Raw genomic sequence first — 23,810 nt, 5'->3', positions numbered from 1 at the left:
GTCTCTCTAATTTCCATCTCCTAGCAGAAGCCGTGGCTCTATTGCAGACGCAGTGAAAAACACCCACTGGATTCTTGCGAGGAGAGTCAGTAATGAGATTGCGGTGATGAGGGCTTTTTTTGCTGCGAGAGCTCGAACTGGTGAAGGTTATCCAGTCATCTGCTGCTCGTTATGTGCGAGCATGCCTGTTTGCGAGTGGAAAGACAGGAGAAAAAGTGTTTAAATGCATGTTTGTCTGTGCATGTGGTCGTTTTGAATGTGTTTGTACTGTAAGGGAAGGTTGGAGAAAAGGAAGATAAAGAGAAAACAAGGAGACTGGTGCTCTGCTCCAGTGAAAGTATCTGACTCATGGCTGATTGTTTATTATTGCGAATGACTCTGTGGTCCTCTCAGGAAGCCGCAGGAGCATTAGTCATTGAACCAGAGAGGAGATAGAGATGGAGTCTGTCTCCTCCTGCATATTTATCCATCTATTCCTCTGTTTTGTTTGGTGCACATGGTGTTAGTTTAAAGGAAATACCAGGGGATCCCCACAATAAAGCAATTCTCAATCTAAACTAGTGCGATTTCTATTTACTGACTGTCACTGGACTACAGGAGCCCATCAGAAATGTTTAGAGTAAATGCGAAAGGCCGGCTAAGTGTCCCGTCTCCTATCTCATGCTGTCATCGCTGGAAGTGGAGATGACACTCAGGAGATGGATTGGGATGTCTTGTCCTCATCCACCCCCCAACAGTAACTTCACTTCTTATCTGACACGGGGGAAGAAGGAAAGTAGCATAAACAACCACACACACTCCCCTCACCCTCCCATTCCCTATTTTACATCCCCACTGAGTGTCCCATCGCTGACAAGTGCCTGCCGATATCTCTTTCATTCTGCACACATTTAATGCTGAATCTTAGCTCTCCAGCTCAGCCACTGTAAGACCTCTGCTACATTCTGAGGAGACTTTATAACTTGTCTATGTATAGCATGCTATTTAATAGGATCTCTATAGGTTTTGAATGGTATAGATGGAAAAAACAATGGTGGGGGACACTAGTGGACTGGTCAAAAGTGTCCTTTAGGGTGCCCTTCCAGTGGAGACGTGGTGGGGTACCCTTTAGGGTGCCCTTCCAGTGGAGAAAACATGGAACAGTTCATTCTAGGGTGCCTTTTCAGTGCCCTTTTTTTCGTGCTTGGGCCCCACAGCATACAGCTGGTGCCCTTTTGATTTGTTTGGCCCCGGCCCCTCAAGCATCCTGAGTCCGCCACTGGTGGTGGAATAAAGTTAGACAAAGAAAGAGAAAAATCTGTTATTCAATGTTTTCTGATGCTTTATAGTCTTAGTTGTTGGGTCGGAACATACAGTAATAGCCTTATGACAGATATACACAGTTACATACAGATCATGTGCTGATAAGGATATTAAAATGTTTTCGCCACACGCACGCACGCACGCACGCACACACATACATACACACGCACAGACTCTTTAGCAATATCGCATGTGACTTTCAGGCCAATAAAAAAAGCGCTTAATTGAAAAATGGACGGGGGCGCAGATGGATAGAGAGACACTCCGAAATGAGCGAGAGAGGGAGAGAGAGATAAAGTCGTACACACGCACAGAGAGGGAGGGAGGGAGGTAACGAGGGAGGCGAGGAAGTACTTAGAGAGGAGACGCATCATCTGTGCAGTGGTGGAAGCAACATCTCCCGGTTGCAGTCCGACAGACAGCGCAGCAGACAGCATTTTGAACAAATTTGGGTCTGAAGCTGTTGTTCTGTGACGCGGCGATGTGGATTTACAAGATCATTCTCGGACTCTTCATCATCTCTTGTTCTGGTAAGTTTTGGCGAGAATCAGTCCCAAACTGCTCGGCTCGCTCCCTGATGGGCTGGAGATGGTGCTGGACGGTTTGGTTTTGCGCACCGTGACTGTCAAACACGAGTTAGTACAAGCTTTATCAGAACTTTTTGGGAGGTATTTTCTGCTGTAGTCTTTCCTTGTAATATCACGTCAATCCCTATACAGCATGAGTCTTTACAGTGTATGTGAGGATGTTTGAATTCTCTTCTAAAAATTGAGATTTTTCGCATGTAATTTCTAAGAAGACAGTGTGCTGTAAGTGTCATGACAACATTTCACAAGTTTGCCAGTCCTAGAAGAAATAAGCAGCTTGTGGGCAGAAATGGAGACGATGCTTTTGCCAGTACTGATGATCCAGCAGAGGCTTTTTTTTTGTTTTTTTAATCTCAACTCTTGCTGTAGTGCGCATTCCACCGCATAGGGACGCATTAAGACATACATTATCTGACTGGATCGCCTGATAAATCCTCTCCATGATAAAGCGAGTAGGTGCAACCCACAAAATGACCCGTGTTCAAATCAAATTAGCGGCTCATTCATCCTGTAGTCCCCTAACAGAGTGCGATTTTGCGCCTCATTGCGCGTAGGCACTCAGGCAGAGAAAAAAAACAAAACTGCCGAGCCGGTGAACTCAAGTTGCGGATCGGACAAACATGATGCCTCTGGTCCTGTGCGATCCTCAGGTTGTTCACTGCATCCCCCCCCAAAACACTCAAACACTGACTGTGAAACACCAGCTCTGGGTTCAGCTGTCGTCCTGATCTGTTTATTCCAAGAGTGAACAGCTCTGTGGGCACATTTCCAACAGAAACAAAAGAACAGTTGTTTTCTGTGTTGATAAAAAAAAAGGAAAAAAAAAAAAAAAAAGCTCTTGAATCGACTGAACTGCATATAGGCAGAGAGTTGAAACAGGTGGGTGGACGGGAAACAAGTAGGTGGCGTGAGTTTTCTGTCTAAATGTAAATGTCTAACTGGCTCTTTGATTTTATGGAGAACCTGCAATCATCTGAGACACAGCACTCCCTGAGTGTGTGTGTGTGTGTGTGTGTGTGTGTGTGTGTGGCAGTGATGAATGACTGTGCATCCTATTAAGTGCTGTAGATTAATAACAGTTAAAGCAGACTAATTCACACATTGTTATGCAGTTGCCCAGTGTTCTCAGTCTGCCCGGACTCATTAGCAGAATATCACATTGCCTCCCCACGGAGGAGGGTTTGCTTGTGTGTTTGTGTGCATATTTAATAATAATTATAATAATCTAACTTGTGTAGCATCTTGTAAACAAAAATAAGTTCATCATTCCTTATGTTAAGAGAAAACAGTGCAGATAAAGGTGAACCTAACAAACCATAAAGTAGACTGTCTACCTATTTCTAATTAGTGCCAGCCAAACTTGTGTAAAGGTCCCTGAGTGTTCATCACCATGTTATATAATTATGTATCAGAGGGCAGAAGAAATGCGCTCCAGGACTACCAGAAGACTGATGGTACACGGCTGGTTGTGACACCTCCTGATTCCTCCTACCTGACCAAAAGCAGGAAGCTGAGCATGGCCAAGTGTGCTAAAGCCTGCAGCCGCAACAGGAGGCTCCCCTTCACCTGCAGGTATGTCTGTACTCACAGCATTCCCCCTTCAGGTGCGGGTGAGGTAGCTCTCCCACACTGTTAATTGCTGTAAATACAGAGAGAGTCAAGTAGTGGCTCCGCAAGGTCTTTAATTAACTTTTCAAAGGTATAATGATCTCTTGGCCGTCTGGTTAAGCGGGCCTCCTGACTGCATTGCATGCTCATGTAACAGGATTGTTAATTATCCTGGGTCACTTTTATGTGTCAAGAAGTTGTATGAAACTGACCATTATTTACTTCGCTCTTCCTCCTTTCCTTTCCTCCTTATTCTCCAGAGCGTTCCTCTATGATCATAAAAACAGGAAATGCCAGTGGCTGTCGTTCGACAGGAACTCACCAGGAGCTCAGAGCGAGCAGGACTTCAACTACCAACTCTATCAGAAGAAAGGTGCCCTCTGCTGTTCTACTTCCCCTCCCCTTCTGTCCCCCTCCTGTCAACATATATTTCCATCAGAAAAAGAAAAAAGAGAAAAACTCTGCATTGGTCACTTCAAATCACAGACATGCTCTAGTTGGTTTAAAATGTGTGGCAGGGTTTTATAGCTCTGTAATTGGCCATTTTCAGAGTGATTCGTGCTTCGCAATCCCTCAGGAGAAAGTCAAGGAAGGGCAAGGACCATTGTCTTGTTTATTGTGTCGCAGCACATTATGGTTCATTTTCTGTCATTAAGCAGTGTTTGTGTAAACGATGGGAAACCCCCACCCCACTTGACTCCGACGGGCCACAACAGTGAACATGCGAGCTGTGTAGCCTATTTTACTGGGTCCAAATGTTTTGCAGAAGATTAGAAAAACAGACTCGGCTTTTGGCATTGTTGTGGCCTTGTTAAGCCCCGCATTATAGCCGAACATCTCCCTCTGTCTGTTTTCTTCATCATCCATACTGGCTCCGTGTACACAGGCGGTCAGGTTGTTGGCTCATCCACATCCTCGCTCTGTTTTACTCTCATTTGGTCCCTTTTCTCTCCGTCTCTCTTTCAGACTATGTTAGGGAGTGCATTGTGGGTACAGGTCAGAGCTACAGGGGGCGGAGGTCGCTGACAGTGAGCGGGATCCTGTGCCAGGCTTGGGCCTCTCCCATCCCTCATGAACACAAGTAAGCATCTGATGTACTTTTTTAACCACAATGTCAAAGTCGTTCCAAAGATGCGTCTTACTATTAGCCTGTTTGTGCTGCAATTAGCTGGTAGCTAGGGGCTAGTCTGAACGTGTGTGTATGAGTATATGAGTATGATATATTAGGGGTTGATTAGGCCCCTGGGAGCGGTCATTCATCAGAACTGACCTCATTGTAACGCTTTACAGAGTCACAGATCATTTCCTGCTGTGCCCCTACTGTTTATCTAGGTGCTAGGTGCGTGTGTGTGCGTGCACACGTGTGTGTGTTTTACTGGGATTAGGATCATATCTAATATGCAGCCTGAGCTGCAGGTACATCCCCCAGCTAAATTCCTAGTTAAAGCTCATTTTCCAATATGCTGGCATACTTTCTGATACAGTGCAGCTCCCAAAAGAAAAATGAGCCAATTAAGTGGAGTTTAGAGAAAAGATGCAAGTGAAGCAATGCCTTCTCAAAGATTATGGAAGTTAAATTGGTGCTGATCTTCAGTAATTGCCTGGTAAGTAACAAGATAACAACATTAATCCTTTGCAAACATGTCTAACAAAGGATTTAGTCTCATATTCAGGCTACAAAAACAAGCAGCAATACCACAGTGTAGAAATACTCTGTTACAAGTTAAAGTCCTGCATAATTTAATTTGCTTTATTACTATTTTTTGTTGCTCAATATATGATGGTTATATATTATCATATTGGCTGATAATAGTTTGTAATAATACTTTGAATCTGTAAAGTAACTGGTAACTCAATGTATCAAATATATGTAGTGAAGTAAAAACTACAATATTTCCCTCTGAAATGTAGCTGAGATAAAGTATGAAGTAACATTAAATGGAATTACTCAAATGAAGTACAAGTACTGTACAGTACTATTTTTAGTAGAGTACTTGAGTAAATGTACTTAGTTACTTTACACCACTGCAGTCTACTATAGATGTAGTTTATCTTAAAGGTATTATGGTTTCATGTTTTTTTTTTGTCATGTAAGAATTGATTTAGCACAGCGGCTCTGTTGTTGTTAGCAGTGCTGGTTCAGGCATGTGTGAGCTGACCAATCAGAGGAGACTGGGTATTTGGGAGGGGAGGGGGGCCTTAAAGAGACAGGAGCTAAAACAGAGCGTTTCAGACAGAAGTGGAATACAGTGCTGCAGCACCGGACAGTATGAGAAAACTGATGTGTTCCCAGTTAAAGTTATTCAGAGGTTTACTTTCAAAATATATTAACAGTACATTATCTTTTACCATCATCTTCATTAGAACGAAAAAGACTCTGACCATGCAGTGCAATATTTTGTGTCAAGGGAGGACAATGTTGGAAAAACACTGAGGAGAACTGAGGAGAACATACCAGTGAATTAAGGATAACATTTTATCTTGTTTCACATATTAATAAACATCAGGGAACATTACCCATGACACTTCATCTAAGACCTTTTCTTATCTTTGAACGTTATTCTACATCCTTGGCTCTCACTCCCCTCCACTCAGCGGTATTAAATGACTTTGAAAGGCTTTGTAGTGAGCAGACGAATCAAAGAGGGCAGTGTACGTTTGTACCCCCTGTGAACCTGCTTTATCAGACTGCTATTAACGTCTCTGTAGATCAGGTAATTAAACCCAGGCGCTTTGTATGTTTTATCAGTCGACTTACAGGCATGGGAAACTCTGACTGACTCTGACACGCACACACACACACACACACACACACACACACACACACACTCACAAGAACAAATTGCGTTTTTATCAGTGAAAGGTTTCTCCTCTTTTTTGATTGCACGGCAAAGGCCTTCTCATGTCTGTCGCTGTCATTACCCACTCCAGTCAAACAAACTTTATCTTTTCATCATCATGTGGAAAAACACCGCTTGACTCAAAGAGCACGCCAGGTCCGTCATCGTAACCGATGACCGCAGCCATGTGCTCGCCTGATGTAGAAGATATGAGTCATTTGTCAGTGTGTTTACACTACGTTCAGAACCAGCCTCATGGAAAACTAACATTGCTTCTACATGTTTTCTATCATTAATAACATCATGTCATCGACGGTTCGACCCTTGAGCGTTGCCATCAGTTACTTTTTGCTCTTGTTAGTTTTCACTGGTCATGTTGAGCGGCAGGTTTCAGCCATCAGAGCTAAGCAGCATGAGTAGAGGATTTGTAATTCTGCCAGAGATAAAAGGACACAAGAGAAACTGTGGCCTTGGCTTTTCAAAAAGAGTTTGCTCTGCATGCTAGCTGAAACATTTGCCAACGGGTCTTTGAACCTGTGTCTCTTTGTGTAACTGCGGCTCTGCTTCTGACAGATTCATGTCAAAGAGGTTCAGGAAGATGGACCTCAGAGAAAACTACTGTCGCAACCCAGACAACTCCACCGTTGGCCCGTGGTGCTTCACCACTGACCCCCGGCCGCACCTCAGACACCAGGAGTGCGGCATACCACAGTGTTCGCAAGGTAGGCCACACACGCACGCCCACACAAAATATTCTTCTGAGCAGGCATTCATCTTAAAATAATGCCCATTTCACATTGCAAATTGCTTCACCATTTGAAGCTTGATAGTCTGAAATGAGCTGCAGAAAATTAGGCAATCACACAGCGCCTTGGACTAAGCAACGCTGGCTCTAAGTGTGCTCTGCTCTACATCTGTGTGCATATATATGTGTGTGTGGGGCACTGAGGCCAGCTGCAGCTGTTTCCAGGTGTGTGGTTCAGTTTATGCTGTCCTCTCTCATTCCATCAGGCTCAGCTTTTATACATGGTTTGAACCTAAAGAGGCTGGTGCTGGAATGTTAGAGGATATTAATCCCCTGTCGTCTCCTAAAGATACATTTTTAAGATATTCTGTCCAGCCGTGTGGCAGAAGTAGAAGGAAACTGTTGAGTTTGAGTACACAATTTGATATTATCTGGTTGTGATGAAAGAAAAATACTTTCCCACCAGTGTTTCAGCCTGTATGTTATATCACACGATATTACTGTCAGACACCGAAGTAGGCACCGACCTACTCCTGGAGAAGGGGATGATAATGACCTCTGTTATCTAATCCCTGGGGATTCATGCTGTCAGAGGGCTTGTTCCCTCTGCATGTATGACACCAGCTCACAGTAATGAGGAACCAGGCTGTGGATTGATAAGACAGGATGGGAATCCTTCTTGCTCTCCAGCTCACATATGGTGTCCCACCGGGTTATCACAAGTTGTACAACCGAGATAATGAGTTTTTATTTTTGATGGAAAGCCTGCGTTCATTCAGAAGAAAATCACTGGAAGGGTCTCTCCAAAAAATTAGCTGCTCGTAATAGGAAACATTCACACACACACACACACACACACACACACATGCGCGTTCAGCCAGTGGAATTAAATGTGCTCCGACATGACAGCAGTGGACTCATAAACATCTGTTTTTAATCTGCATGCTGTCTTTTGTTTACGCTTGACAGTGTGTACTACTCACCACGCAACAAATGGTGCCTCTTCTACGTCAAAGAGAGCCTCGCCTTCATTAGTGTGACACGTAATGTGCGCTTCCATTTATTAAGTGTGTTTATACATAATGTCTGAACTTAAAGCAGACCTAACAAGTATTTATGAAAGGTTTTATTGCAAAATGTTGCGTAACCACTTAGGGGAATAAAATTACGACCTGAAATGTATTAAAGTGGATGATCCAAGTTTATTGCCTTGTCAGCCCGTAACTATACTACTAAAAGTATAATGATTTAGTTTCATTCTGCACTCATGAGGATTTGGTTGGAGGTCCTTTTTTTTTTTTGCTATGAGTCCTCTTGTGACAGAAATAAGCCACTGAAACAGCGAAAAGAGGATACTGAATTTTTGATAGATTGATTCCATGTTTCTCTAAGCTCTTGCTCGGTGTGTGTGTGTGTGTGTGTGTGTGTGTGTGTGTGTCGCTGCTGCACAGTTGAGTGTATGAACTGTAATGGGGAAGATTACAGAGGACCAATGGACCACACAGAAAGTGGGAAGGAATGCCAGCGCTGGGACCTGGATGGACCACACAAACACCTGTATCACCCAAAGAGGTAACACACACACACACACACACACAATATCATACACGCACATCATTCTGCATCACTCAGCATCTAAATTGAGCATGCTGAATCACACTTAAGCCCACACATGGATGCATAATTTAATAGCAATAGTTTTTGCAGTAATAAGTTTGTAAAGTAATTTATTATGACTAACTCTGGAGATGAAGTGATTTGGAGTCCACCAGTGCGCCTTTCCCTTAAGGAATGCTATCAGAATCCAGTGTGTAATTGTGTGCTTTTAGCAGCACTATGCTGGGAAAACTCTTCAGTTTGACTTAATTGGCCCAAATTCCTTTAAGCTCTCAGTGATTATGAAACAGACTGAGATAAGCGTATACCTATGGTAAAGAGGCAGTATATTTTAGTCCGCATTAGTATTCCTTGCATGATCTTTCTGTGTGCGTGCGTGCGTGTTTGCTGTGTGCGCGTGCGTCCGCGTCGGGAGAGCGTTCCAGATACTCGGACGGCAGGTGGTCTGGATTAGTGGGGACTCGTTAACACATCCTTAATCATCTCAGTGTTTGTGTAAACGAGGTCCCAGACTGCTCATAGCACTAATGTAATGAGAAGGGGTCCCACAGCCTGATACTGCGCGCCTGGAAGCTGGAGGCCTGGAGGGATGTGGGACTTTGGGATGACTTACTGTCGAACACCTGTAGTGGCGCAGCCTATTATCTCCCTCGCTCCCCTGAGCTCTGAGTAGATTCGCAGATGGAGTCCTCGCACCGTTCCAGTTATTAATGCCTCTGTTGCGTGCGATGGTGGATTGTCTCTCCACTTCTGTTGTGTACTCCCAAGGATTCAGAAGGAAAATGAAAACATGATTCTACCTCCGGGCTTTGAGAATGATGTGACAATTAGTGTTTTCTGCCGCTATTACTTACCTCCAAGTTAAAGTGTTGTGCTATGGGTCTATACACTAAGGTTGTTACACTGCATGCTTTGTATTAGGTACCCTGACAAAGGCCTGGATGATAACTACTGTAGGAACCCAGACGGGCGCCACAGACCCTGGTGCTTTACAACGGACCCAAACACACCCTGGGAGTACTGCGACATCAAAGTTTGTGGTAAGCTTGTGTGCATGTTTGTTTGTGTTGTGGTTGAATGCATTAGCAATCCTCATTGGGTGTGTTTGTATTCGGCACAGGCCCGTGAAGTGTGACTGACTTCACCAGAATTTATAACTTCCCGTTCCTTTAATTTTACCACTCCTCTCCTTTTCATTGGCTGATAGTAAAGAATACACACACACAAACTCACACACACACACCCTTCTTAGGCTTGGCTCTCTGTTATGTCTTCTCTAAAAGCCAGAATGTTTATTTTTCCCCCTTGCGCCGCTGGCCTGCTGTTTATTGTTCTATGCCAGCTCTTATGTGTGGCGGTCAAACTGCTCAGGGATCAGTTACTGCTCCGCATTAACCTCCCGTTACACACACAGACACAACACGAGGGTCACACACACACTACAAGCAGATCGCTTTCATCACACCTCACACACTCAGCGTAAGCAGTGTGATTGATGTGTAAGAGCGAGGTGCACATGTCACGTCTGGCTTTGTGTTTCGTGTGTCTTTGCACTTAAAGCAGCAGATACACTATGCTCGAAGCCGCCCTATAATCAGCGACGAGTCAGTGATTCAGCCACTGTGGTCCTCGAGAACATAAAACAGAGAGAGCTCTGGTGTTATTGTTGGGCTCGGCCTCTCTCTCCTGAGTCTGTGACTGGCCTGTTTGCCTGCTAAAATCATCAGCAGCCCTGGCACCATGTTTACTAGATGGCACTCCTCCATGTGGACCCAGTGATTCACTGTTCCCCCCCCCCCCCTGCTCTTTCCCCTCTAAAAATTGCCCCCTCGCTCTCTCTCTTGCTCTCTCTGTCTCTCAGTCTCTCTCTCTGGGTCTCTGATATGGGAGTTTGTTGGGAACAGACCAAGTTTACGACCCAGTTAGTCTTAATCAAAACAAGGCAGAGAGGAGAGAGCAAGAGACGGAGAGACAAAGTGTTCTTTTGTCGAGGCCTGCTCTTTTGTTTACTGTCACAACTAGTGCACGTCTATTTTTAGACATATTGTATGGGCAGAAAATGTCTGTTTTAGAGTCTTGAAGATCTGCGGCTTTGCACATTGCCGGGTACAATCATGCACAATGTTCAGGCTAATGAACTTGTTTGACTTGTGTGTAATGAGCAGCCATTCTAGAGCGAAACAGAGCAGATGGGATTTCCTGCCTTGTTTTTTTTCCAGTTTTGGGCCATATCTGCCTCATTATACTGTAGGTCTTCATAACCCACAGAGTGAGCTACTCTGTGGAGAGCAGGTGGCTAAAACATCGAGACTGTGAGCCATTCATCATGTCAAAGACACTCACACTGAACATTTCCTCAGTGCCAAATCATTGTCTAAAGGAATGTATTAGCAACTTTCATGAGACCCGAGAGTGTGGAGAAACTGTCATTTTTGGGACCAACTGATGTCTCAGTTTGTTCCAGTCCGAACCATTTGGTGCCGACAGTTGGGCGATAAAATCCAGTGGACCTCTACATCACGTGTGTGAGGGGGAGAAATAATAAAAGAATGTTATGCATGGTGGCACAACACCAAGCGTATGGTGTGCCATGCATGTCCGAGTATTATTATGTAATCTACAGTCGGGTTCATCAAGGTCTCAGCGCGGTGCCACAGTTCATGTGAAGTTCGCCGCACTCTCACAAAGTTCACCTAACTCCAACTCTCCCTGCAGTTCATTCTTTGTTTCCCACATCTCTCCATCCACCATTGCAACCACACTTGGCTTTAAGCAGTGTCTCTGTCATTTTTGTGCAAAATAGCAGCATAAATCAGCAAACCAGACTAGTTTTGATAAATATCCCTATTTATTTTGGTACAAGCACATGTGAAAATTTGTGATGACATAGAATGTGGGGATCGCCAATTGTGACACCACTGGAATGATAGGCTACCTGTGTGTGTGTGTGTGTGTGTGTGTGTGTGTGTGTGTGTGTGTGTGTGTGTGTGTGTGTGTGTGTGTTTTCCTGCATTTACCCATCATTCAATATTTGTGTATTTTGAAGGAAATAAGAGAAGAAGAATTAAGTCATAAAGAATTAAAATACATATTTTCCTCTAACCATAGTGCTGTTTATCCATCTAGATTGCTTTGGTGCCGAGTTTTGGAGATATCTGCCGAATTCTCTAGAAATTTCTACCAAACTTCCCCCCTCAACTGTATCTCCTCGCAGAAGGAACAAGACAGAAAATTGAGCTGTAAGGTTAGCTAGCGTAGTTGATACGGTGTGATGATACGGTGAGAGGGTGTAGTTTGGTAGAAATAAGACAGAAAATAAGGTCCTACGTGGAGCTGCACACAACAAGGTCTGTGTATTATTTTGAGTAATTGGGGCAGGTCTTCTGGGAAGAGACCTTGCTATTGAGTTTTTCAAAGGTATTTTCTTGGCATTTTGAGTGCCATCATGTTCCATTATGTTTGAGAGAAAGCAGACATCTTAGCGGCCAGTATCTCCAAATCTCGGCAAATCACTGCAAAACAATCGAGATGGACAAAAAGCACTACAGGTAAGAGTATAAAACATGTATTTGTGGTTACGGGCTGAACTCTCCCTTGAAATGCTTTCTCAGTTGGTGTAAGCAAACATTGTCTGTTGAATGTTCCTTTCCATTTATAGCGGATGCTTTCATCTGATTTTTTTATCAGTGTTTTCTTTGTGTACTTGTGCCTTAAAGGCCATTGAGCGGATGTTTTTGAGAAAAGAGTAGCATGGCTAGCAAATGTTGAAATATAAAAGCTTGCTTTCTAGGATGCTGAAACACCATTCATGTTTGGTCTGTAGCACCACAAGATCTCGACTCTTAAGTGCTATGTTGTTTTTTTGTTTTTTATTGCCCTATAAAACATGCATAAGGCCTGGTTGTTGGAAAAGGCTGAAGAACTATGTTAAGACCTTACTGTGGTTATTCACTCGCATTATATAAGAAAACATAAAGATGTTTGTTACCTTGACCAATGTCAGCCACCACTTAATATATTTTTTACTCTTTTCCAGAAACACCTCCTAAAAGCAATGTGGTGGAAACAACCGAGTGTTACCAGGGCAGAGGAGAGGGTTATAGAGGGACAGTAGATTTGGTGCCCACTGGACTCACCTGCCAACGCTGGGACTCTCAGTATCCCCATAACCACACATTCATACCTCAAGCCTACCCCTGCAAGTGAGTCAGACTCTCACAAAAGACACGCATCCACCCGCACACCCACCTGCATGCACTTATAGCAGATTACTGGATGACTTTCTCTGTGTTTTCCAGAGACCTGAGAGAAAACTACTGTCGGAATCCAGATGGCCAAGATTTCCCCTGGTGCTTCACGACGGACCCAAGAGTCCGCATGATGTTTTGCACCAACATCCCTCAATGCGGCGCCCAAAACAAGCCCAGCGGTAAGACTCAACAGCTTTCTTTGACACATTCAAAACAGCAAAGAGAAAAGCTGATTTTCTCTACATCTGAAGCAGAGTAATATTCTGCATTTTCATATTCTGTGGACCGTGGAGTTCACACGAGACCCTGTAACCACACATATTGGCTTGTAACCACTTTGTCTCCGTCCCTGCGGAGAACTCAAGCCATATAGGGCTGTGGGAAGGACTGACCACCGCGCCTCACATAAACGAACTCTGACAGCAGCTCAGGATCGTCAGGTCTCACTGGACAGTGAAAGATGGAGTGGACGGATCAGTTCTGGATGGGATTCTTTCTGGGGTAGCGAGAGATTTAGAAGCAAAAGATGTAGATCTATGGCTGAGTACACAAATGCAAATTTCCCAAGGGATCTCAGGGATATGTCTTGTGAGATTATATGGCCCTGCCATCGGGATTATAAACCCTCTCTGAGGTTGCGTTGTGGTCTACCCTCGAGGACTGAATATGTTCCCACATAGAAATGAGATGCGGGGTGACAGACAGCTTCAAAACCTCATTTATGACCAGGGTTTTTCTATGGCATCATTGTGGACGACTTTCTTTGTGTTCCCAGCTCTGCATATTCTAGATCCAATGTCAACCACAATAGCTCAGAAAGTTATTTTTATCCTTTTGCCTATGAATTGAGTATTCCTCAGTCTTATTAGTCTGTAGTGCAACAATGCTGTACGTCAAAATATTCACAAAATCTATTGTCGTGGCGATGCAGGTTTGTAGAGGCTCAGTAATGTTGAGACTGCCTATTGTGCATGTTTTTGTTCAAAGCTGCTTGTTCGTAAAGACATGAAGTATGTGTCTGGAACGCCTGTCTCATTTTATTTTACTCTTTGTGTCCAAATACAGACTGCTACGAAGGCTTTGGAGAGAATTACCAAGGAGAGCAGTCAAGGACTAGATCAAACCTGCCCTGTGCTCCCTGGAGAGACCACAGCAACAGGTCGGCCCACTGGATCCCTGCTACTTTCTAACCTAATAACTTTCCCAAACTCTGCTATGATGTACAAAACAGACCTGCGCCATCAATAAACTGCAGACTGAGTGCCCCTGCCTAACATAGAGATCAAGATGTCACACAGTTCTAGTAACCCATCAGATCGCTGAAAGAGTTTTTTTTTTTTTTTGAAAGCACAATTGGATCAAAGAAAACCGCTGATGATGAGCGGAAAATATGCAGATTTTGTGGGTTTCAACATGAGAAAGAATGTGTCTTTGTGATACAAGCTTGTGCACGACAGCCTCAGAGTGCAGGCAAATGAGCCTGTGTTTTTCGAGAACCATGTGTGCGAACCTGAGACGCGCTGGTTAGTGCAGGGAGGCGCCCTGTTATTGACCTCTAGTTAAGTCTCATTGTTGTTAACGGATCAAGTCAAGCCTCTTGTTTCTCAAAGGAGAAAACGGCTCCTGCGGGTGCCGTGACTAGCCTCTCCAACGTCTCTTAATGGCTAGAGAAGTGTTTCCCTGAAGATGACCTAACTCAGCAGGAATGGCTCCCAGTGATAACTTGGCTGGGGGATATACACTTCACTCCTCACCTCTGACCCTAAGCCCCTCCTTTGCAGGAACACTTCAAAGCCAATCAGCTCCACCGCTTGGCTCTTGCCCAGGGGTCAGAAGTCAGGGTTAGGGAGTCACAGCGAGAGCTAGCTGCTAGAAGTACAACATACACAACGCAGATTTGGTACCCAGCATCCCTTTCCCTCTGTGTCTCCCTTTTTCCTCACTCTACTCCTTATTGGTCATAGAATTCAGTGTGGGAAAGAGCTCCCTGGTTTTAAAATTCTCATGAGAACACCGTCATGTGTGGGATATGTCTGCATGAGCATGTATTAAATATGTGAGAGTAGGTGGATGCGTATTGTCTCAGTGAGTAATTTCTTCGCAGATCACCTTCTTATCTTGGTCCGGGGAGACAGCCTACACAGCTGTGTAGTTCCACTGTCCAGATCCTATCTGGCTAAATTCGTTCAGCTTTGACTAACAGTTATAAATCACACGCAAGTCCTTTTTAGTCTCATCAACAGGCGAATTATCTGCTTAAAGGGAGGAAAATTTGTTTGGAAAATTGTCTGAAGTTATTGAATCTTTTGTGTTTGTGTGTTTGTCCAGCGGCGAGAGGGGCGTGCTGACGGCTGGCTTGGAGGGAAGCTACTGCAGAAACCCTGATAAAGACAAACATGGCCCCTGGTGTTACACCAACAACTCTGCCATTCCCTGGGACTACTGCCACGTAAAACCATGTGAGTGAATGGAAACGTGTCCACGCAATACCTTCACAGACGCACACAACCACACACAGTGAGGGGAAAACAATCTGTGAGACTGTGAAATTGAAAGTTTGTTGTACTTCCTGATCCAAGATGGAACTCGTGTGTAGAAATGTTTGCGCTCCGTCTGGTGGTCTGTCTCGCTTACACACACACACAGCCGCGCGCACATGAATACACACTTTATTCGCAGTGTGTAGATCTGTCTACACCCGCAGGTCGGTGTGTGTCAGAGGAGATTCACAACTCATCTGGAAGACAAGGGAGGGCTCCTTCCTTCTAACTATTCCCACATGGACCGAGAGCCAGAGGCATCGTGACTGCCTGTGTGTGTGTGTGTGTGTGTGTGTGTGTGTGTGTGTGTGTGTGTGTGTGTGTGTGTGTGCGTGTGCGTGCATGTGTTTGCCTGTGTCTTCGATCATGTCTCTGTGTTGGTGTCATTAAATCAAAACTACACAGATATCCACAGTTCTTCTGGCCAATAAAAAACTTTTTTTGTTTTTTTATGGAATATTATTATCAGCTGTTGATGACCATAACAGTGACTTTACAAGTTTAAGCCCATTTGCTACACAATGCTTACACTTTACAACACATCTCATAATTTAACAAACATTGCTGCTATCTAGAAACTTTATTATGATTGCCTGTTAGGCATCTTCGCAAAGCCTCATTACTTTTGTGAAGTAATGCCGCGCAGTCACGTAAAGTGCAATGGGGACAACAAATTAAACTTGATGTTCACAATATCATAAAAGGGTTATGAGAGTGTGCTAATTGATTTTCCTACTGTACAGAAATGAATGGAAACCAGCTGCTGACTTGAAGCTATAAAAATCTAAATCATATTATGCTAATTTTCAGGTTCATACTTTTATTTGGGGGTCCTAGTAGAATAGTTTTACATATTTTAATTTTCAAAAAACATATTATTATTATTTTTCTCACATGCTGCATTGCTGCAGCACCCCTTTTCACACCGTGTCTTGAACGCTCCTTTTTAGCTACGGAGTGAGACATCTCGAACTGCTCAATCTTTCATGAGAGTTGCACATGCGCATTGCTTAACGGGCAGGATGTAGCCAATCAGAGGCAGAGTAGGGCGGGTCATGCTGAGCAAGGTAGTGTGATGTTACATAGTGACGCACAGAAGTTACGGAAGTAAAGGCTCGACTCCAAACCAAGCGTTTCAGGCAGTGCAGCAGTAACTCCTCTTTGGTGTGAACTTTTGGGCTTTTTCACTTCGCTGACCTTTTACATGCTCAAAAATGCTTCATAACGCAATAAAGGAAAGGCAAAAACCCCCAAAGCATAATATGACCTCTTTAAAGCTTGTTTCATTCAATTAAGCACCTCCAGATGTTTGGTTTGTTGCACAGAACCATCTGGAGAGGCGCCACCACAAACAGAAAAAGAGAGATTTTTTGAATAAATCTTGGCGGGTAATTGGACTAACCATCTGTCTATCACTGTGTATCAAGAGCTCATTTCAACCAATCAGATCAATAGTAGGAAAGACCTTCCACCAGTGGAGCCAGCTGATAAATCCATCTCTTAAAATAAGATAAAACAGTCTGTTGTTTCCAACCACTGTGTGTTCAGCCACAAGTGCATAAGCTTGAAGCCTGACAAGATGGATTTGCACGATCACGTGATCTCGCAAATCCAGCTGCCTCGTGAAGTGAGGTGGCCGAGGCTGTATGAAAATTACCCCCCTGTGTGAGGTCGCCTCTTATCTTGTAGCACTTAATACTTCCTGATCCCGTTTGTCTCCTCTCCTCCGTGCAGGTGATGCTTCACAGAACTCCATTCCACTGGGTGAGTGTCTCCGTCAGCTTTGTCTGTCCGTTTCTGAGTGCGGCTCAGCTGCTGATCTGTATTTGATAGCCTCCAAGGCAAGTAGTGGTGTTGGCAGAGTGAGTCCTGATTGAGTCCCTTTTATGTCCAGCTATTATGGTGCATGATGCAGGATATTATTTTGCCATGGTGACATCTGTTTCTGTGTATGTGTGTGTATATAGGAGTGTGTGTTGGTCTGTCTGTGTGATTCATTCTTCTGCACATATTAGCTCAAGAAGAGATGAAGAAGCCCTTAATCTCTTGACATATAGAGTCAGAATTACACTCATGTGATCTATGAACTTATTCAATAATTACTTTAATTACTGGCCTCGTTACATTAACTGTTTATGGTTTTTAAATGATGATATTATGCCGGATCATTAGCAGCTCAAGTGCCTCTCGTATTGTGACTGTGTAAACAATATGTCACCACTAATCACAATATTACATGCATATTTATGTCATAAAACAAATGTTTTTTACATGACGTGAGATGTATTGTGTGTGTGTGTGTTTACACGTTCCAGGTGAGCTGTCATCCGTTGGATGTTTTGTCCATAAGAGAACCAGGATAGTGGGAGGAGGTCCGGTGGGCATATCAGACGGCAGCTGGATGGTCAGCATACAGAAAGGGTACGGCAGTGCTTTTAATATTCTACACATTTTCCACTACCACTGAAGAAGAACAATAGGACATCTCGCCAGACCAGCCTTGAATTCATAAAAACTGCAGTGGAAGTGTTCAGATGCTGTTCCACTATGCTCACACACACATGCGTGCAAAACATTTGAAAAAATGTGAGACTTTTTCTGTTTGTTTTAAATCATTACTGTAGCAGCATGGATGCTATACATTCAAAATCAGCTGTGTCACAAATAAAATAGAATAAGGAGCCAATTAGAGTTGTGCAACGCTCACATTTACATCAGATACAGTTAGTTTGGATCAGGCGTTCTCATAGTAACTTGTTGTAGGATTTGTGATTGGTCTCATGGCGTTTAACATTAGATTCCTCGACTGCATAATTCACCTGTTTGCAGATAAGGCCAGATCACTGTCCCCCCGAAGATCCAACGAAGCAAGAGTTGATCCTTTTTTCCTGGACCCTCCTCATCAACCGTAGAGCGTTTTTTACTTTCACATTAAACTGCCGAAATAACCCACTGAACTAGCACAGATGATGGAGCATAAACCCTGCAACACTCAATGGTGCCTCTACAGTTGCCAGCATCCAGTAGCTTTCTACAAGATATAATCCCTAACGTGACAGACGGTTGTTAGCGGGGCACCTCTCGACACAGCAGTAGAATAATTATGTATTAAACGTAAGCTTTTGGAAGTTATGTTACATTTGGGAGCTGCTCTAAATGTTTCTGAAGGTTGACATTGGCCCTTCGGCAAAATGTATAAAAATCTTACGCCTTGTCAAAACAATGCAATAAAACAGAATTCTAAAATCCAGTTATCTTACATTTAGCATGGCTGTCGACTCTGATAGTGACATATACTACTGTATACACTCAGTGCTGCACCACTACCTCTGCAAAGTTAGAGATGTGATTGCTTTTGTGAGTCTGGACCAACACTGTATTGTATCATAGTGCTGCTGCATGTCCCTCTGCTCAAATTTGAGCAATGTACAGTTTTTAACATTGACAGCACGAGTTCACATACTGTGTTTTACAGATTTTAATGTCTTAGATTTGTCCTAAATGTGCCATTTATGTTTTGTGCTCTCTTCAGGTCCATGCACTGGTGTGGGGGTTCACTAATACGAGAGGAGTGGGTACTCACTGACAGACAGTGCTTCTCTTCATGGTACGGTAACCTCAGTGCTCACTGCCGATTAATGTCATTTCGCTTGAACCTTGAACTCTTCCTTTATTCACAGTGCATTAGATGTAAGAGTTACTTGTTCAGTTCATATGTATTTCTGTATTCATAAAGAAGTACCTAGCCGACTCTCTTCAGTTTAGTTGCTACTGTCTCTCCTGATCAGCCGGAGCATGCGTCCACATCCTGACAAATGTGGAATATTTTTTAAGTAGTAAAACTGTCTCGTGCCTCTCCAGTGTTCCGGACCTCAGCGAGTATCGGGTGTGGCTTGGAGTCTCTGATATCCGAGAGGGCGCTCCCGACTGGTCCAAGAGACAGGAAGTCAGCATAGCTCATGTGATATGTGGTCCTGAGGGCTCCAGTTTAGCCCTCATAAGGCTGTCTAAGTGAGTGCCTGGAAAAACAATCTCAAAGATATACTGATGTATGTTTGTGCATATGTGTGATGTTGATTATGCTTTGTACTCTCCAGGCCCGCGCTTCCTGCAGACAATGTCCATACGATTCAGCTACCTGTGGCTGGGTGCTCCATCCCAGAAGGACGACTATGTAAAATGTATGGATGGGGAGAGACCAAAGGTATTGATATTCTATATTCTACTTTCACTACAGCTGTTGTATCCAAATCTACTCTCCAGGTCTCCCCAGGTTTGCAATATATCACATGTATTTGCATTTCTCCTGCAACAGGCCTGGAGTTTCTTTTTTTCAAGATGATAAAAGGTGGAGGTATTATAACGCAGTCCTCTCTTAAATAATTGGTTGCTGTATAGCTTAGGCCATATGTTTTTTCAACTCTGGGTCAGTAATGCTTGTTGGTTGGCTTGATATACAGATGGGATCACGGAAGATTTATATTTTTAATAAGTTAAACATTTCCATGATTGCCATGACATTCCTCCTTGCTCCTTATAATAGAAATGTGCCGAATATGATACTGCTCTATATTATATTTATGTAACATTACTAAACTAGAATGGCACTCATAACTCCGCCAAGGCCCAACAGTTCCCTCCTGATCTAATATCAAATTTGATAGCCCTGTATGACTCTAAATTTTAAACCAATATATATATACTTAACCATACCTGCAGCAAAAGTCAACCGGGTCTATTCTGGGCCAAGACCCATCCTCCATCTAAGTTTCGTGGAAATCTGTTCTGTGGATTTTGTGTAATCCTGCTGACAAACCCAACGACCAACAAACAATCAGACAAATGAGGGTGAAAACATGCAGGAGCTCAACAATACAATAGTGGCATTTGCATTACATGTGCGAAACCAGAACAGATGCAATGACGTGCAATCTGGATCTCTTTCAGGCACCGGCCACGATGATGTCCTAAAGGGGGTCGACCTGCCCATCGTCAGTAATGAGAGGTGTAGAGAGATGCACAGAGGGAACCTCCACATCACCAACACCAAGATCTGTGCAGGAGGCAAGAGGAATGAGGGAGTGTGCGAGGTAAACTGCTACTCGTTAATATTATTTTTCCGAGTGAGGTGTTTTCAGCGACCAGAATGAAAACTCCACACTAGAGTTTGGATCATATGTTGGTAGGCAAGAACAGGCCTTTAAAACCTTTGGCTAAAGTAATTGTTCTCAGTGTGTGTTTATGCGAGTATTTGCGCCTTGGTTCAACGCAGCGCTTTCAAAGCTCAGCTTGATCCAAAGATCCAAATCTCAAACAAATGTTCTCTGAATCCGTGGGCTTAGTATTCAGTCCATCGTAAATAGAGCAGCTGGAGACTGTTGCACAAAATTTCATCAGCGTTCAAAGCTTCGGTTTTGTGGTTTCTAGCTTTGAAAGAGAGCTGTCTATGTTCACAAAACAGCTGGTGCTGTGACAACGTATCTTGCTTTCTTTTAACGGCGTCATGAATGCAAACAGTGTTGATCGCCATTTCTCAACCAGTGACGGTGAAAAATGTGCTATCTCTTTCTTCTTCTGCAGAGGGATTACGGCGGCCCTCTCGTGTGTCAGGACGGTGACATCAAGGTTATTGTGGGAGTGAGTGTCCATGGCAGAGGCTGCGCTCGGGCCAACCAGCCTGGCATCTTCATCAACGTGCCCTTCTATACACAGTGGATCTACAAGGTCTTCAAATATTACCCCAACCCTGAAATCGTCTAAAGACTCAGTAGAGAATAAAACAGAACCCGGGGACTAAATCAAACCCACAGCCTCTACTTCTGTAAAATCCAACAGTGCACTCAGGACACCTGGTATCTATGTTGTTCATACCTACATAGCCCCGCAGATCAATAAGAATCTGATCTGAGGATGCACGTTTAACAGATGAATGGATGGGGGAAACACTGTGAACACAACATAATCAGACATTGTACTGATACGTTATGAAGAGTCAAAAATAGATACTGTTCAAATCTTAGACATAGGAAATGAACTGCTGAAGCAGCTACTAGCAAAAGAAGGGACCCAGTAACAAAGAAGGATGTCTTGGGAGCAGAGCGGGCAAACAAACATTTGGTCTTAATCCATTTTTCATGGTTTTATTTTGGCAGCAAATCCACCAGAGTGGTATGTGTGCATGTGAATAATCTTGATTCCTGGCATTACTTGAATGTTTTTGAACACCAAAGTGCAGTGGTTCAGCAGCCCCCTCGGTAGAGTACATCAATGGGCCACTTAGAGAACTATCCAGTGGGAGGGCGATGTTAAGGGCACTCTTACCAAGCATCTCCAGGGGCTTAAATAAAGTGGTCCTTACTGTACATAGTATTTTAATGAGTGTATTTGTGACACTCTGAAGGTGATTTGGGTCTTATAGATCTATGACAAGAGGAATGAATGTCGTGGAAGGCAGATAAATGATGTACAGTGTGTTATTTACATTTCAGCTTTCTGTCTCATAATGATGTCAGCTGTACGGAAACACTCAAATAAACTCAATTTTTAGTATTTTAATGTTATAACGAAGCCACTGACTGTATATATGATCTTTGCATTCTGTGTTAATAAAAGGAATGTGTGTCTGGTCAGCCCATTTAGGATTTGACGAAAGCAGAAAATGTAACATTCATGTGTATACACAAACTCATTCTATACAAAATCTAATATTTCCTTAAAAGTGCAATATGTAAGAACTGGCCCAACAAACAGGGGGCAGCATATCACCAGGCTAACTGTAGCTGCTGTTAGCTAAGTTAACCCTTCAACTAGCATTCCGGACTTGGAGCTCGGAGCACCATGGGAGTGTTTGTGTTTACGCCGCTAGCACGGGGCGCTTTGGATTGGGACAGGCTGGGGCTAACTGGTTAGCATGCTAACTTAAGTAGATATCTCTGCAGCACAACACAAAGACATCATAACTTCAAACCTGCCATTTCCTCACACTCTGCTGATAATCTTAGTTATTTTTTTAATGGTTTCAACTAAAAATCATACATATTGCACCTTTAAACCTGTGTGTTAATTCATCATGCATGTCTGTGTATGTGTGTGTGTGTGTGTGTTTGCAATGTTTTTTCCTTTCTGCAGCAGTGTCAGTATGCAAAACAATAACTGCAGAGGGAGAGTATGTGCGTCTCTGCGTGTGTGTGTGTGTGTGTGTGTGTGTGTGTGTGCTGAATGAATTATCCTGTCCCCACACTCAGACCTTGGCAGACCTCCAATTCTAATCCACTCTCGACGTTAGCGTCACAAAGTCTGTCACTTCAAACTTTGTCACGGGAAAGAAGAGATGGCCTTTGTGACTGCGTTGTCTGTGATGGATGCTACAGTGAGATGACTGAATGGCCCTGGAAACAAATTAACACATCTCCTCTTTTAAGCGGCGTAAGTGATCGAGCTGACTTTATATTATGTTGGTAAGAGTGTGAGAAAATGTTTGCGGATGTGCGTGCACTCAAAGATGCTACAAGCTGCTATACTCTACAGGTTGTACAGTACTGTCTCGTTTTCTCTGTATGATGTGCATTCACTATAAATGTCATGTCATCTTATCCAATATGCTAACTGTTAAACCCAATTTCAGCAATTATTTGAAATGCTTTATGCTGTCTGTCACTATATTAAATGTTTTTTTTAATCGATGAATTGCATTTCTACTTCAGGTTTTAAATCTGACATTCTTTGAAGGCCCTTCTGAGTGCTCTGAATGCTAATGTGTTAAGTCCCAGCCATCCCTCCTGCTCCTGCCGTATAATGAAGTCAAGGCTGTTGTGCTTCCCCGCCAGGAGATGGCACCACAGTAGCACAGAGTCTGTAAAAAGATGCCTCTGTAATCTTACTAATCTCTTTCTCCCCCCTCTCTCGCGCACACACACGCATGCATATGCCCACAATCTAGTCACACTCTCATCCATTAACATGCACACACACATGCGCATACATACACACACCGCCCGTTCCAGCCTTGTCGCTGTTCTTGATCAAACGCTACAACAGAGTGGCAGAATTCTCCTATTCAGAGTTTGAAAGATAGAGAGTGGAGGATAGATTCGAGGGACATGAGGGTGATGAAGAGGAGTGAGTGAAGGTGAAAGAGTGCGGGGAAAGCAGCGACTGAGAGCTGCAGATTACTGTAATTGTGAATCCATTGATGCTGTATTAGGGGGGAACTTATGGAGCAAGCAGAAAATACACGGAGATCGACATTTTCTGTTGCCATGCACACTGTGTACGCTGTGCACTGATGCTGACACAACACACGCATATACAGTACACACACA

At 43.6% G+C, this 23,810-nt stretch overlaps 1 protein-coding gene across 1 annotated transcript; it reads left to right on the top strand.

Annotated features, from left to right (window-relative positions):
• The first annotated feature begins 1,682 nt into the window (after window positions 1-1,682).
• hgfb (hepatocyte growth factor b) lies at window positions 1,683-23,171 on the top strand. The gene is made up of 18 exons (XM_073471566.1): window positions 1,683-1,832; window positions 3,302-3,461; window positions 3,758-3,870; window positions 4,464-4,578; window positions 6,911-7,059; window positions 8,534-8,654; window positions 9,621-9,739; window positions 12,736-12,901; window positions 12,998-13,128; window positions 14,015-14,108; window positions 15,278-15,408; window positions 17,224-17,253; window positions 17,805-17,910; window positions 19,022-19,096; window positions 19,351-19,500; window positions 19,587-19,693; window positions 20,437-20,579; window positions 21,070-23,171. Exons 1-18 carry the CDS (start codon window positions 1,784-1,786, stop codon window positions 21,247-21,249), a joined length of 2,139 nt encoding a protein of 712 aa, XP_073327667.1. The 5' UTR covers window positions 1,683-1,783; the 3' UTR covers window positions 21,250-23,171.
• The last annotated feature ends 639 nt before the right edge of the window (window positions 23,172-23,810 follow it).

Source organism: Pagrus major, chromosome 8, assembly GCF_040436345.1.
Source record: "Pagrus major chromosome 8, Pma_NU_1.0".
NCBI classification, from domain to species: domain Eukaryota; kingdom Metazoa; phylum Chordata; class Actinopteri; order Spariformes; family Sparidae; genus Pagrus; species Pagrus major.
Note: the sequence above shows the minus strand (reverse complement) of the source record. Positions and strands in the feature narration are given on the sequence as shown.